Here is a 14,764-nt window from a genome sequence, read left to right on the forward strand (position 1 = left end):
GTGTTAATAATCAGAGCCAGTTAAGCAGCTGAACTACTTTTGATAGAGATCCTGGGCTGGATTCTCCGCACCCCAAGACCACAAACGCGTCCAGCGCCGGGGTGGACAATCCACTGTTGCGCATGGAATCGGGACCAGTGCCGGTTCCCCGATTCTCCAGGCCCCAAAAAGCGGCGTACGAGAAGAGAGTACGCTGCGCTGCGTATCACCTACCTGCGGCCATTGCTAGAGGCCCGCTCCGCCGTTCTCCGCCCCCGACCGGCCGAAGTCCTGACGGCGTGGATCTAATGTGGTCCTGCCGTTCGGGATACTCGGGATACTGTGGACTCAGTCCGCGGCCGCCACGGTGGGGGGGGGGCGGGCTATTTTTGGGTGGGCGGTCCGGGTCGGGCACGCGGCCGATCGGAAGCACTATTTAGAAGGTCCAGCTCCGCGGTCTGAGTCCACCATGGAACACGGCGCTGCCGCTGGAGGCCGCCGCCAAGCGCATGTGCGGCCTCTGACCCGGAAGTGTGGGGGCCCGTATCTGCAACTGAAGCTGCTAGTTTCACGATTGGCCCCTGCTAGCCCCCTGCAGGGCTGTGAATAAATAGCCTTTTCATGCCAGTTTTTCTGGCATGAAAGGCCACAGATTTTATGACGGCGTGGGGACATGGTCCCTGAAACGGAGAATCCAGCCCCCTGTATAATTAGGATTGATGCCCCGACGTATAAATGGGCACAATTAGCATGCCACCATCTGAGAGTTCCCCTTTAAGTCACACACCATCCTGACTTGGAACTATCAACACCATCTTCTCAAGGACAATTCGAGGTGGGTAATAAATTCTGGAATGCGCACATCCCAGGAAAGAATTAAAAAAAAACATACTGTAGATCTATTCAACTTGCTGCTCACCTGTGCACCATGGGTGGCATTCTCCCCCCCCCCCCCCCCCCCCCCCCCCCCCCCGTGTTGTATTTGGCAGAGGCGGTGGTGGAGGCAGCCCACCACGGGCCAGCAGCGGGATCTTCCAGTGGGGGGAGGGGGGATGCTGTCAGTGGGTCAGGAAGATCCCGCTGGTGGGGATGACCGGAAAATCCCGCCCCATTATAATTCAATCATTGGGGATTGTTAATCAAATTGTCAAGTATCACAGCACCCATTAAAGAATGGTTGTTGTCCGCATCGTATATGGATATACAACCAACCCAGGATATTTATATCAGGCTTAATCACTACATTAAAGGCAATATATAAATACAAGTTGTTGCTGTTGTAATTGATATGCTATCTTTGTGAGAGATAAATTGCATTTTTATAAAACTTTCATGTTATAGAATCATGGAGCACAGAACGAGACTACTTAAGCCCCTCGTGCCTGTGTTGACTGTCTGAAAGAGCTACCAATTAGCCCCAATCCCCTGTTCGTTCCCTATTGTCCTGAAAATGCTCCCTCTTCAAGTGTATATCCAATTCCTTGTTTAATGTTACAACTGAATTTGTATCCTTTCAGACAGCACATTCCAGATTGTAACAATTTACTGCGTAAACAAGATTCTTCTCAGTTCTCCGCTGGCTCGTTTGCCAATCATCATAAATTTGCACTGCCCCACCCCCACTCCACCGATTCATTTCCCAATCTCTCTTTATCCAGTCGAGCTAAATCCCTCATAACTTGAAAACCCCAATTCAATCTCACGTTGCCAATGTTTACCTCAGAAAGAACAATCCTAGCTTCACTATAATCTCCCTTCGTAAGTTAAGTCCCGAAACCCCGGTGTGGTGTTGGGTGCTCTGGTGCACAGATGAGCCAACACAGTTGTATGTGGTACAACTCTATTTTATTATAACTCTTATAATACAGTTCGTTCTGGATATTCTGCACGTGCTGTCTCCCTGAGTGTCTTTGGCAATAGCTCTGTCCTGGTTCTCCTCTGCAGCTCTTACTAACCACCAGGGGTCGTGTCTGTGCTTTTATATCTTTCTGTCATTGGTTGTGGTGTTGTGTGTTCTGATTTGTCTGTTGGTGTGTCTATCATGATGTGTGTGTTTGAATATCATGACATCCCCCCTTTTTACAAAGACAAGTGCCTACGTGGTTATAAATATAATTGTGTAGTGAGTGCATCTAAGAGTGTGCGTTTGTGTTGTGTACAGCGTGTGTTTATGACGTAACTATTTACATGGGGCGATGTCGGGTGCGTCACACTAACAAGGTTGTACCATAACAAAACTTGGATGCGAGAGAAAAAAAAAACTTGAACATTGGTCCGGTCAGACGATATCTGGAACAATAAACAACAACAGGTTATAATACAGAAGTGTTTGACTTTTTGAACGTATTAACAGCGTTATAAGTCCAGTCTAATGGGTGACCGCCTCAAGAATGGGCTGGTCCTCAAGCCGGTTCAGCTGTGGAGATTTGGGGTCACACTGGTTCACCTTGGACTGTTGGAGGTGATGCTGTTGCCGAAGTCTCTACTTTACCATTTGTTGTACTTCATGCAGTGCTTGGTTTTTTTCATTCTTGCAAATATAACATTCAACATCTTTGTTAGTGGTGCCCTGGCTGTGGTTTGGTTCTGGTGGCGATGGAAGGGGCATGATCCGTGGCATCTCCACGAAGTCATCCTTGGGAACCAGTGGAGGATCCGGCGTGTGCGTACGGTGCAGTTGCGAGCGTGGAAGGCGGCACAAAGCCCGCTGATTGCGCCTACGCACCAATCCATCCGCCCTGCATGCCAGGAACAAGGTGGAGTCTGTTTTCTTTTTATGTTTGTGGTGGACGGCATCTTGTAGCCGATGGGTCGTTGCCATCGAAGTAGCACCATCACTAATATCATGCAAGGCGATGACTGTGCCAGATGTGGAAGTTGGCCAAGACCGTGTACGCTGGTTCCAGCCACCTGCTGTGCCGGAAGGGCGACTCCGCAGAGAAGCGTCGAAGCATGTCGCCTTGGAGAGAGAATTGTTGCTCGTATCAACGTCTGGCGATGGCGCGAGTTGGTGTGTCCATCTTGGACCGCCGGTGCTGGTTGCCACTGCCGACCCAGTGGGACTGCCACGCGATCCATTCCCTGTCGCCGTGGCATCTGCCGTCACCCTGAGCGTGCCATCACCAAGGCCGCGGCACCGCCCGTCCGGAGCAAGGTCTGGCGTGCGCAGATCAGAGTCGGCGCTTGGCTGCTCCCCATCTGGAGTCCGGTCTGCCTTCCGTCGATGCCCCCCGTCCGGAGTCCCAACAGGTTCACTGGAGGCAGCCGAGATTCCCTGAAGCTGCACTTCTGGAGTCGGAACATGCAGGAATGCACCAACCAGTGGAGAGGCTCGAGCCATCGAGGGTGGAAGCGGTGCGCCGCCACCGCAGTCGTCAGTGGTCCCACCGTGATCGTTGAGTGCCTCGGTACGCACTAGGCGAGGTCTGTCACCTTGCACCTTTTGCATGGGAAGTGGGATGCTGTCGTCACTCGTCTCACATCCCGTGGATAGATCGTCATTAGCAGCTTGCTGTTCACTAGGGTTGGGTAAATTGTCAGAGTTTTCATCTGGTGGTGCACACCATGTCGGTGGACTGTCATTGTCTTGCCATTGTCCTTCATTTGGGCTTTTCTTCTTTGGAACTTTAAATCTTCCCCCAGACATTGCAGAACCTTGTTTATTACCCCCAAATTCTCCCATATGTATGGTCTCGAATACAGGATCCACTGTTTCTATCGACATTGTACCATTTTCCAAAGAACATTCCGTTTCACTTTTCTTCTCAGGTACCTCATATGTAACTTTGTTTAATGTACATGCCTTCATGGTCTCTGGGTCTGATTTTGCTGGGACTGGCATGGTCACAGTCTCTCTTTTACTGTTCTCAATTGCCCACATTATACTCCCCATACATAACTGCTTAATCACTAGGGTTAGTGTGGTACAATGGATAATCGGGTCGACCTTATCTGCATCTTCACCATTAGTGGAAAGCACACTTGGTTCACTTGAAACTGCTGTGGGTTTTAAATTCGTTATCTGGCTACTCGATGTCGGTGTCCTCAGGATTCTTGCTCCAATGTTCTGCTCAATAATCAGTGGAGTGTGTATAGGTTCAATGCAATTAATGTTCCCCTCCAGGTTTGAAGAGTCATTACTGACGAACTGCTGGTCTCCGAAGTTGGGATTTTGCGGCATTGTGTTGAAGGGAGACATTTGTCCCTGCTGTAGATATGATTCAGGTTGTGTTATTTCCATTACCTGAGGATCAATGTCTTGTCCATTTTTTCGATCCGTACTAAAACACTGGCAATTCTCAGTCTGCTCCTTGCAAGCTAAACATTCAATTAATTTCGTTAGCAAATCCTCAGCATCCTTCTGTGGCCGTGCTGCATTATTAATCTCTGTTCGGCTACAATGATCCTGAAGGTCAGCGCATAAACCTTTTTTCTTCGGGCTTGGACGAGGCGATTCCTTTGGCTTGTCTTCAGTTGGGCTTGAACAGTCTTCAGCGCTGTGCCCTTTATTGTAGCATGAGAGACCGTCATGGTCATGCTGCTGTGTAGTGGAGCATGGTAGGCTGTTATAGCCTTCTTGCTGTTCACGGGAGCATGGCAGACTTGCATCGTCTGCCGCTGGTTGGTCAGGAGAGGTTGCTAGACCCTCATGGTCTTGTTCCTGCAAGGACTGCGCTCTGGAGTCTTGCGTTCCTTCCATCGTGGAGTCCGTCCACGAGCTCTCTGTGGAGGCTTGTGACACTGGAGTCACTTCTGGTTCATGCGAGGACTGCGCTCTGGAGTCTTGCATGTCGTCTTTCATAGAGTCGGGAACTTTGAGCGGGACGTGGACCACGCTCTGTGTGGCAGCAGGGCACTCTCCGTGTGCTTGCACCGCTCCCTGTCTGTTAATGTCAGGCTGCAGCATCATCCGGTACTGATAAGTTGGAACGTCATATCTGCTGGGTTGAAGATCCTCAAATCCGAAAAATGAATCCGCATCTGCGTCGGATTCAATGTGGGGGCCGCCAATGTGCAACACGAAAGGTTCGTCCGAGTCATAGTCATATAGGACCACGGAGCTATCATTGGGCTCGCGAGGTCCGGAAACACTGTAAAAATCGTCATCGAAGTATTCAAGGTCGGAATCATCGGCTTGTGCGTAGGTAACTGCTTGTCGGAGGGTTCTTCGGAGGTAAAATTCATCTCCTGGGTCAATTTGCGGCACTGTGCTGTCATTCCAGGTGAAGGAAGGTTGTTTTACAGCTTTAACAGATTTTTGTTTTTTTGATTTGGGACGTTTCCCTTTTAAATTGGATTTGGGACATTTCCTTTTTAAATTGGTGCAGTCTGGGGCCTCTGACATCCTGTCGCTCGGTATGTAGCACGTAGGAAGCGACTGCGCATGCTCAGATCGCTGTTCCTTTACCGATGGCCGTTTTCTTAACTGCGCATGCGCACCATATTGCGCATGCGCAAACGAAACTTCCGGTTCTGCGCACTTCTCGCGCAACTGTGCTAGCGTTATACCTTTAGCAAGATGGCCGCCGACCTCGACCCAGCCTTTTCTCAGGCCCGGGATTTCGGGCTCCGGGATCCCAGCCACGAGGTGAGTACTGCAGCTTTTCTTACCTTTAAGTCCCCATTGGATTGCGTATTCTTCACAGTACTTGGCGAATTTGTCCATGACTGCCTGGTAATCGTGCCTTTGCTGCCTCCTGAAGAACCTGAACCTTCTGAACATTGCTCTTGCCCTTGCACCGGCGACGGTGAGGAGAAATTCAATTTTTTCCTTATCATCCAGGTCCTTGAGTTCAGCTGCCGCCAGGAACAACTCGAACATTTGCCGGAATCGCCGCCAGTTTTCGTGGAGGTCGCCGTCGCACTGGAGCGCCTGCGGAACCGGGAGCTCGTACATCATGCCTGGGCACTGCTGGTTGTCTGTGTACACGGAGGTATGCCGGCAGGTATCGATCCACTCCTGTACCATGTGGTGTTGGGTGCTCTGGTGCACAGATGAGCCAACACAGTTGTATGTGGTACAACTCTATTTTATTATAACTCTTATAATACAGTTCGTTCTGGATACTCTGCACGTGCTGTCTCCCTGAGTGTCTTTGGCAATAGCTCTGTCCTGGTTCTCCTCTGCAGCTCTTACTAACCACCAGGGGTCGTGTCTGTGCTTTTATATCTTTCTGTCATTGGTTGTGGTGTTGTGTGTTCTGATTTGTCTGTTGGTGTGTCTATCATGATGTGTGTGTTTGAATATCATGACACCCGGTACCATTCTTCCATTATGCAGGAAAATGGAACTGCAGAAGCTCCACAACATCATTAGGATAAATGGCTAAGTTAGGCTGGTTTTGAGCGAAATGCAAAATACTGCAGATTCTGCAAATATGAAGGGAGAACGGAAAAGTGCAGCAGCATCTCAGCAGGTGTTTTGGGTTTCTTTCCAGGGCTTTCCTGTTTTTATAACTTGTTTTGAGGTCCTGTCTTGAGCAACAAGCGTTGGCCCAATGAACTCGACCCAAGGCTTATGGGAAGGAGGTTAAGAGTACCCTCGAGTCCTTGGTGAGAACACAGTGATAGTAAATAGTTCGCAGGAAGTATCAAAAAGACACTATTAAAGTGCCGCTCGTTAAATGAGTGAACTCTGGAAATCGCTAGTCCTGAGAGCAATGTGACAAACATTCATACATGAATATAACACTGCAGATTCTGGTGATTACCTTGTCATTTCTTTCACACAGGAATTTCAGTTTCTGCGCTTTTTTGTGCATAAACACTCCATCAAGACGTCCACTCTCCACAGAACGAAGTTCGATTGCCTTCTCTCCCCAACCCATTATGTGATTTGATTGGATATATGCTACAAGATAAAAGGAAAAGAGTCAATCCCTGGTGCCATCAGAATGTCTTTCTCCTTTCTTCACAAAAGAATCAATTTCCTTCCACTTTCTTTCACTTGTTCCTTGATGGAGCAAAAATGAAAGGCAGTGAAAAAGAACAGGCGTCCGGTTAACACCTCATCCTGAAGGCAATGCTGCAGCACTCCCTCAGCGCTGCATCGGAGTGTCAGCCTTGATTCATAGCCTCAATTCCTAGAGTAGCACAATCTCCTCACTCAGAGGTGAGAGTGCTATTAACCGAGCCGTGACTTGCAGTTATTCATACTGGGTGGGACCAGGGACATACCAAAGGAGACAGTCTTCCGCAGCACCTTATATAACGTGTGGTCCCTTGACAGAGAGCCTTGGTACACTATGTGACTTATAAAGGAATACTGCTGGACAAATCCCGATCTCCGTAACCCCCGCCAGCTCTTTAACCCTCCCAGATCTCTGTGCCCAACCAATTTTGGCCCTTAGCAGATCTCGAATTTTAATTACATTGGCAACGTGCCTTTTCTTATTTTTAAATTGCTTGGTCTTCCTTTGCAGGCTACACGTTTTACTGAAAAGGCCAACAATTATTGACCATCTTAAATTGGAGTTGAGACGATAGTAGTGAGCTGCCTTCTTGAATTGCTGCTGTCCATGTGGTGAGAATCTGGAATGCACTGCCTGGGAAGGTAGTGGTGGCTGGAAACCTCACAACCGTTTAAAAGCTCTTGGACAAGGACTTGAAACATGAGCCAGGCAATTACCATCTCTGACAAGAGAGGATTGGCCATCAATGACACTGACATTCAATGGCATTACTATCGTTGAATCCCCCACAATCAACATCCTGGGGGTTACCATTGATCAGAAACTGATCTTGTCTAGCCATATTAATACTGTGGCTACCAGAGCAGGTCAAAGACTAGGAATCCTGCAGCGAGTACCTCACCTCCTGACCCCCCCAAAGACTGTCCACCATCGATAAGGCACAAATCAGGAGTGTAATGGAATGCTTCCCACGAGCCTGGATGTGTGCAGTTCCAACAACACTTAAGAAGCTTGACACCATCCAAGACAAAGCAGCCCGCCTGATTATTCCCCCTTCCACAAACATTCAATCTCACAACCACCGACGAACAGCAGCAGCCGTGTGTATCATCTACAAGATGCACTGCAGTAACTCACTAAGGTACCTTAGACAATGACTTCCAAACCCACCACCACTACCATTTAGACAGACAAGAGCAGCAGATACCCGAGAACCCCACCACCAGGAGCTTTCCCTTCGAGTCACTCAACTCCCCAACTTGGAAATATATCGCCGTTCCTTCACAGTCGCTGGGTCAAAATCCTGGGACTCCCCCTTAACAGCACAGTGCATGTACCTACACCCCAGGGAGTGCAGCAGTTCAAGAAGGCAACTCACCACCACCTTCTGAAGGGCAACTAGGGACGGGCAATAAATACTGGCCTAACTAGCGACGACCATTTAAAATTAATGTAAATTAATTTTTAAAAACTTGGAATACTATCACATTCAAGGATATGGGACAAGTGCTGGTAAGTGGGAATAGTGCAAGATTAGGGGTAATTATCGTCAGTGCAGATTTCTTGGGCCGAAGGGCCTTTTCTGCACTGTACAACTCTATGACTTTCTGACTCTTGGCCAAAGCTGTGGCCCAAGACTTCACCCAGATGCGGTCCATCTGCAGTTCAACTCCTGGGACATGGACCTCATGTGCTCTGCCATGATGCAGGACAGTTGTCGGATGGACGACATCAAGGGGACCATACTGCCCCTCCGGGAGACCATTTTGCAGCAGAAAGAGTCCGTGAAGAATCAGAAGGTGATCAGAGAACTCACCGGCAAGCTCAAGAGTCAGAGTACATCAGAGCCCTCAGTGAGGGAGCACACAAGGATTCCCCGTGTGTCTTTGTGTTTGTTGTGTTGTTAGTGATGACGACAATATATCCAAGGCAATGTCTCTGTGCAGACAAATAGCTTGAAGATTTTCTGCAGATCCTCTTGCAGTCTGGCTGCTGCTGAGGGACCATCAGCGCGTGTGTGAGCGACGCCATGGACCCACGTTCAGTGGGAGGGAATTGGCTGCCATTGCAGCAAGTGCTACATTATTGGAGCCAACAGCCTCCATGAAGTGACTGCAATGGCATGTCCTCTGGCTGGGGAGACATGAGCTTATCATGATGCGACAATTGAATATCTAAGAAAATCTTATTCAATGTCCATTTTGTCTGATTAATGACGACCAGAACGTTTAGTTTATCAGTTTTCTGTGGGTCAGTTTTAGTGTTGTCAGCATTCATCAATATTGATGAACTTGTTTCTAATTGTATAATTTGAAGTTGAATAAACGTGCGTCAAGTAATTGAATTGCAATTAAGCCAATAATAAATCAATATTTCAACATCACTATCTTCAAAATTATGGCTGTTTCATTTGCAAGAACCACATACGGCTTTCTCCCAGTGATATCTGTTCTTTGTTCTCCTCTCCTCAGTCTTCTTCATTCACTTTTTTTCCCCTTGGGGCAGTGTCCAGCGATGAATGCAGGTCCACAATTGTTGGTGGCTCGCCAGTATCTCTCATGAGTAACTATTCTTCATGTGTGACGCTGGAGAGTGAACCTTTATAAATGGGAGGACATCACAGGCATGTCTAATGCTGTCCTCAGTCAATGCTGACGTAAGCTCAATGCACCAGGGGGTACTGGCTAGTGATTAGGAACAGGAAGACGAGATGATTTTCTTCTCCTCCATTGCCTGGGGCAAGAAAACTTTAGATTCCAAAACACTAGGATAGACTGGGTACGCGAATGTGACGTGGATCCCAAAGGTCGGCCAGTTGGTAAAAGTAGACTTTCGGGAAAAAATATTTGAAAAACACTGCTCTAATGGATCAAGGAAGAGAGGAATGTAACACTATAAAATCCGCTTGGTTTCACTCTACATTTTAATTTCCCTGTGGCTCAAATTCTGTCCATTCATATCGCTAAATAATGAATAGGTCAATAAGATTTAAGTATACAAGACTAATATAAATTGGTATTTTTAGTTCTTGTGTCCCAGATCTGAAAATCCACCATCATGTCTATCCTTGAACCAATCCAGCAGCTTTCCTTCACACCAACAATCATCTCTTATATTAGACATCAGACAAAACTAACAGATGCAAAAAAAAAAACCCCAATTCCTTTGCCAGGAATATGACTGACATTCTGATACCTAAATCGTTACAAATATTGTGACAATGGAGTAAAACCTGTGGCCATCGAGACGTTGCAGATGATGTATGTCATTGTGCACTTATCTGGAAGTTTATGTTTGAGTAAAACTTCTTGAACAAGGACCTGTAACTTAAAATATATTTAATGTAATTTTGTAATCCTGGACAAGAGATGGCCATCAAAAGTGCAGACAGCCTGGGTTGACGGTTCTATTGACTAGAGAATGGACACTCCCTGTAGGAAGCAGAGAGAAGGAATGTGTGAGGGTATATTCACCAGGGATAAGGGGTTACAAATATGGAGTGAGACATTAGTTTTTGTTTTTTGAAAAAGATCAGCGCTAAATCGGTTTAATTGCTACTTTATAGTGACCTTCAAGCTTATAAAGTGTTGTCAAGAGGTAAGCAGCATTTGATTCCATTGAAGTGAAGACCACAGGAGTAATTCCACTGCCTGTTGGATGAACGGGACAGTGTTGGGGAGGGAGGTTAAGTTGTTAAAAATGGAACCTTTGACCCCAATTTAATGGAAACGTGACTATGTCCTGTTTAAGCATGGCTGGTTTGGGCTCGGAGGAGGAACCTGTTCCTGAGAAGGTCAGTAATTATTTCAGCAATTTAAATTTAACACCTCCAGCACCTATTTGTCAGGACTCAGCAACTGAAGGGAGACAAGAACCGTTGGATTCAGCGAGTGAATGTTTTTATAGCAATGCTTGTGGGCCAGAAGGAGCAAGAGTGCATCCCGCCAAACCCTTCAAGCAAAGCTCCCACGGTCTTCCAATATCGCACCTCTAAAATCCTCAAACTACCAGGCTCCATGATCTGATGATCGCTTCCCGTGATCTCGTGGAATCCCCCACCCCTGGATACTCAGAACACCCCCCCCCCACCCACCCCCCGCCCCACCCCCACCCCTGGGACCTCTCACAATGGGAGCTCTCCTTCCCCCCCAGCCCTCCCAGTCACCTCACAAACTCTTCTCCCCACTTGTAATCTCACCTCCTTGCAATTGGTCCCATCCTCTGTGCCATGCCCTGTGTGTAACCCCCACCAATCCTCTCTAATAGCCATAGATGGTCCCAAGGATTCCCAGATGCTGCGTCCTATCTACAGGATTCCTTGCCCTGTTCCCAGTCAGCTTCGCAATCTGGCCATTTGCTGGGCAGGAAATGGAGTCAAAAAATTTGAATGGGGTCAAGACACAGAAGTAGGTCATCGCCCCGAATTGTTAGCTTTTCCTTGTCCACAGATGTTGACTGAACTACTGAGCGGTTCTAGCATTTTCTGCCTTTATTTCAGATTTCCAGAATATGCAGTATTTGGCTTTTGCAAAGCATTCGTTAATATATTATAAAAAGTGCAAATGTGCATATTATGTCCTTAAGGTAAGGGAATCTGCCACCTTTATCTGGTCTGACCTGTGCGTGACCGATCGCAAACCCAATGCTGATTCTTAACTATCTTCACAAGTGCCCTGGCAAACCACTTTAGTCACATCACATTCCAAGGGTAAAGAGTGGTTGCCAATCATGGTCCTTCTGGGTGAACAGAGTATGACCAGAAATTTCAACAGTTAAAGTGCAGAACAACGAGGAGCTAAAATTTGATTCCCGTGGTAAATACTTGCGAGTCGACTGAGAATTCCCACTGATACAGACAGTATCACTGTATCCCACTGATACAGACAGTGAAGACAGACGGAAGAAATAAACAAAATAAATCAAAGACTCAATGAGTCACTGAGTTATTTCTGCATCAGTGTCACTAACTTGCTCCACAACTAGAAACCCTACTATTTTTTTCTCAAAGTACATGAATCGTTGCCGTGCCAACTGTGTCATCACCTAATTTGATCAACAACAAATTACGCAGTGAGTTATGATGTTCTAAGATGCAATAAGTAAAATCGGCATAGTCCCAGATGACCACGGGCTGCCCGGCTGCAGTGCATGAAACAGTGGTGGAAACAGGGGCACGATTCTCCGACCCCCTACCGGGTCGGAGAATCGCCGGGGGCTGGCGTGAATCCCGCCCCCGCCGTGTCCCGAATTCTCCGCCACCAGAGATTCGGCGGGGGCGGGAATCGTGGCACACCGGTCGGCGGGGGCGGGAATCGCGCCGTGCCGGTCAGCGGGCCCACCCCCGCCGATTCTCCGGCCTGCGATGGGCCGAAGTCCCGCCGCTGTCAACCCTCTCCCTCCGGCGTGGATTAAATCACCTTTTGAACGGCGGGACAAGGCGGCGTGGGCGGGCTCCGGGGTCCTGGGGGGGGCGCGGGGCGATCTGGCCACGGGGGGTGCCCCCACGGTGGCCTGGCCCGCGATCGGGGCCCACCGATCTGCGGGCAGGCCTGTGCCGTGATGGCACTCCTTTTCTTCCGCCTTCGCCATGGTCTTCACTATGGCGGAGGTGGAAGAGACCCCCTCCCCTGTGCAGCCGCTGACGCTCCCGCGCATGCGTCGCCCGGCAAAGACCTTTCGGCACCGGCTGGCGTGGCGCCAAAGGCCTTTCCCGCCAGCCGGCGGAGCGGAAACCACTCCGACGCGGGCCTAGCCCCTCAAGGTGAGGGCTTGGCCCCTAAAGGTGCGGAGGTCGGCCCGACGCCGGAGTGGTTCCCGCTGCTCCATTACGCCGGAACCCCCCGCCCCGCCGGGTAGGGTAGAATCCCGCCCCAGATTAGACAATAACTTTAAAATGGGAATTCGACACAGACAGGTCAACAATTACTGGGCTACAGAGAAAGAGCTGGGAGGAGTGGGACTGATTGGATAGTTGTTTCATGGAGTCAGTACAAACAAGACAAACCGAATGGCCTGCTTCAGTCCTCAAGGGGTTGTTACCAAATTTGCTCAAAGATAGGTAGGATAGTAAGATGTGATGGGGACACACAAAGGAATACAGATAGGTTAGGTGAGCGAGCAAAGACTTGGCGAATGGAGTACAAAGTGGGAAAGTGTGGAATTGTCCACTTTGGCAGGATAAATAAAAAAGAAACATTTTATCTAAATGGTGAGAGATTGCAGAGCCCTGAGATAGAGAGGGACCTTGGGGGTCTGGTGCATGAATCATAAAGGCTAGCGGAGTGCAGGTGCAGCAGGTATTAGGAAACATGATAGAATGTTGTCATTTTTTGTGAGGGGAATTGAATACAAAGGTAGGGAGGTTATGTTTAAGTTATAAGTGTGGCATGGTGACAGTGCGGGGTGGAGGGAGGCGGGAACTTGGGTGTGCTCTTTCCAAGGGTTGGTGAAGACTCAATGGGCCGAATGGCCTCCTGCACTGTAGGGATTCTATGATTAAGTACAAGGCATTGGATGAAACCACAACTGAAGTACTGTGTACGGTATTGGTCTCCTTATTCAATGGAGGATGTAAATGTTTTGGAAGTAATTCAGAGATTTACTACATTAATATTCAGAATGGTGGATTGGACAAGCTTGGTTTGTATCTGCTGGAGTTTAGAACAGTAAGAGGTGACTTGATTAAATCATATAAGATCCTGAGGAATCTTGACAAGGTGAATGTGGAGAGGATGTTTCCTCTTGGAATAATAATAATAATTTTTATTGCCACAAGGCGGCTTACATTAACACTGCAATGACGTTACTGTGAAAATCCCCTATTCGCCACACTTCAGCGCCTGTTCGGGTACACAGAGGGAGAATTCAGAATGTCCAAATTACCTAACAGCACGTCTTTCGGTACTTGTGGGAGGAAACCGGAGCACCCAGAGGAAACCCATGCAGACACGGGGAGAATGTGCAGACTCCGCACAGACAGTGACCCAAGCTGGGAATCGAACCATTGCTGGAGCTGTGAAGCCATACTGCTAACCACTATGCTACCATGCTGCCCATATTCCTGTGGGAGAACCTAGTATTCGGGATGACTGTTTAAAAATAAGGGATCGCCCATTTAGGTCAGAAGTGAGGATATTTTTTTTCGATCAGGCAGCTGGGAGTCTTGGGAAAGGTGATGGAAGCCGAGTCATTGAATATTTTTAAGGCAGAGTTAGTTGGATTCTTGATCAGCAAAGGGGTGAAAGGTCATGTAGGTAGGCAGGAAGATGGGGGTTAAGGTCACAATCAGATCAGCCATGATCGTATTGAATGGCGGGGCAGGATGGAGGGGCCGAATGGCCCACTCCTGCTCCTCATTTGTATGTTTGTATGTTACGTGCTCTATGATTCTGAGCAGAACTGGAACCAAAGAGCAATATTGCTGGCAAATAGAACAAAGAACAAAGAGAAGTACAGCACAGGAACAGGCCCTTCGGCCCTCCAAGCCTGTGCCGACCATGCTGCCCGTCTAAACTAAAATCTTCTACACTTCCTGGGTCCGTATCCCTCTATTCCCATCCTATGAGAATGTCACAGAGTTTCTAACCAGCAGTACAATGTTAGGACACATGAAAAGAGACCTACAGCAAAATATAATGATAATTATTAGGCAACTATATTTGTGCAAACATACTGAAAAGGTAGAATGTGCTGGGCTACGGGGGAAAGGAAGTGGAGTGACACTAGCTAAATTGCTACTATGGAGAGCCGGCACAGATATGATGGGCTGAATGGCCTTCTTCTGCGCTGTAACAGTTCTATGATGAAAGTGTAAGGGGTAGGAGCAGGAGCAGTCCATTCGGCCCTTCGATCCTGCTCTACCATTCAATGCGATC

General features: G+C 48.2%; 1 protein-coding gene across 2 annotated transcripts in view; it reads right to left on the minus strand.

Annotated features, from left to right (window-relative positions):
- The window catches only part of LOC140421291 (mitogen-activated protein kinase kinase kinase kinase 4), a 404,363-nt gene that overhangs the window by 6,488 nt on the left and 383,111 nt on the right, over window positions 1–14,764 (minus strand). For both annotated transcript variants that reach the window (XM_072505898.1, XM_072505897.1), the window contains one exon: window positions 6,690–6,829. In XM_072505898.1, the coding sequence (XP_072361999.1) occupies window positions 6,690–6,829 (140 nt within the window). The remainder of the gene's footprint in view (window positions 1–6,689; window positions 6,830–14,764) is intronic.

The sequence above is a fragment of the Scyliorhinus torazame genome, chromosome 5, assembly GCF_047496885.1.
Source record: "Scyliorhinus torazame isolate Kashiwa2021f chromosome 5, sScyTor2.1, whole genome shotgun sequence".
NCBI lineage: Eukaryota > Metazoa > Chordata > Chondrichthyes > Carcharhiniformes > Scyliorhinidae > Scyliorhinus > Scyliorhinus torazame.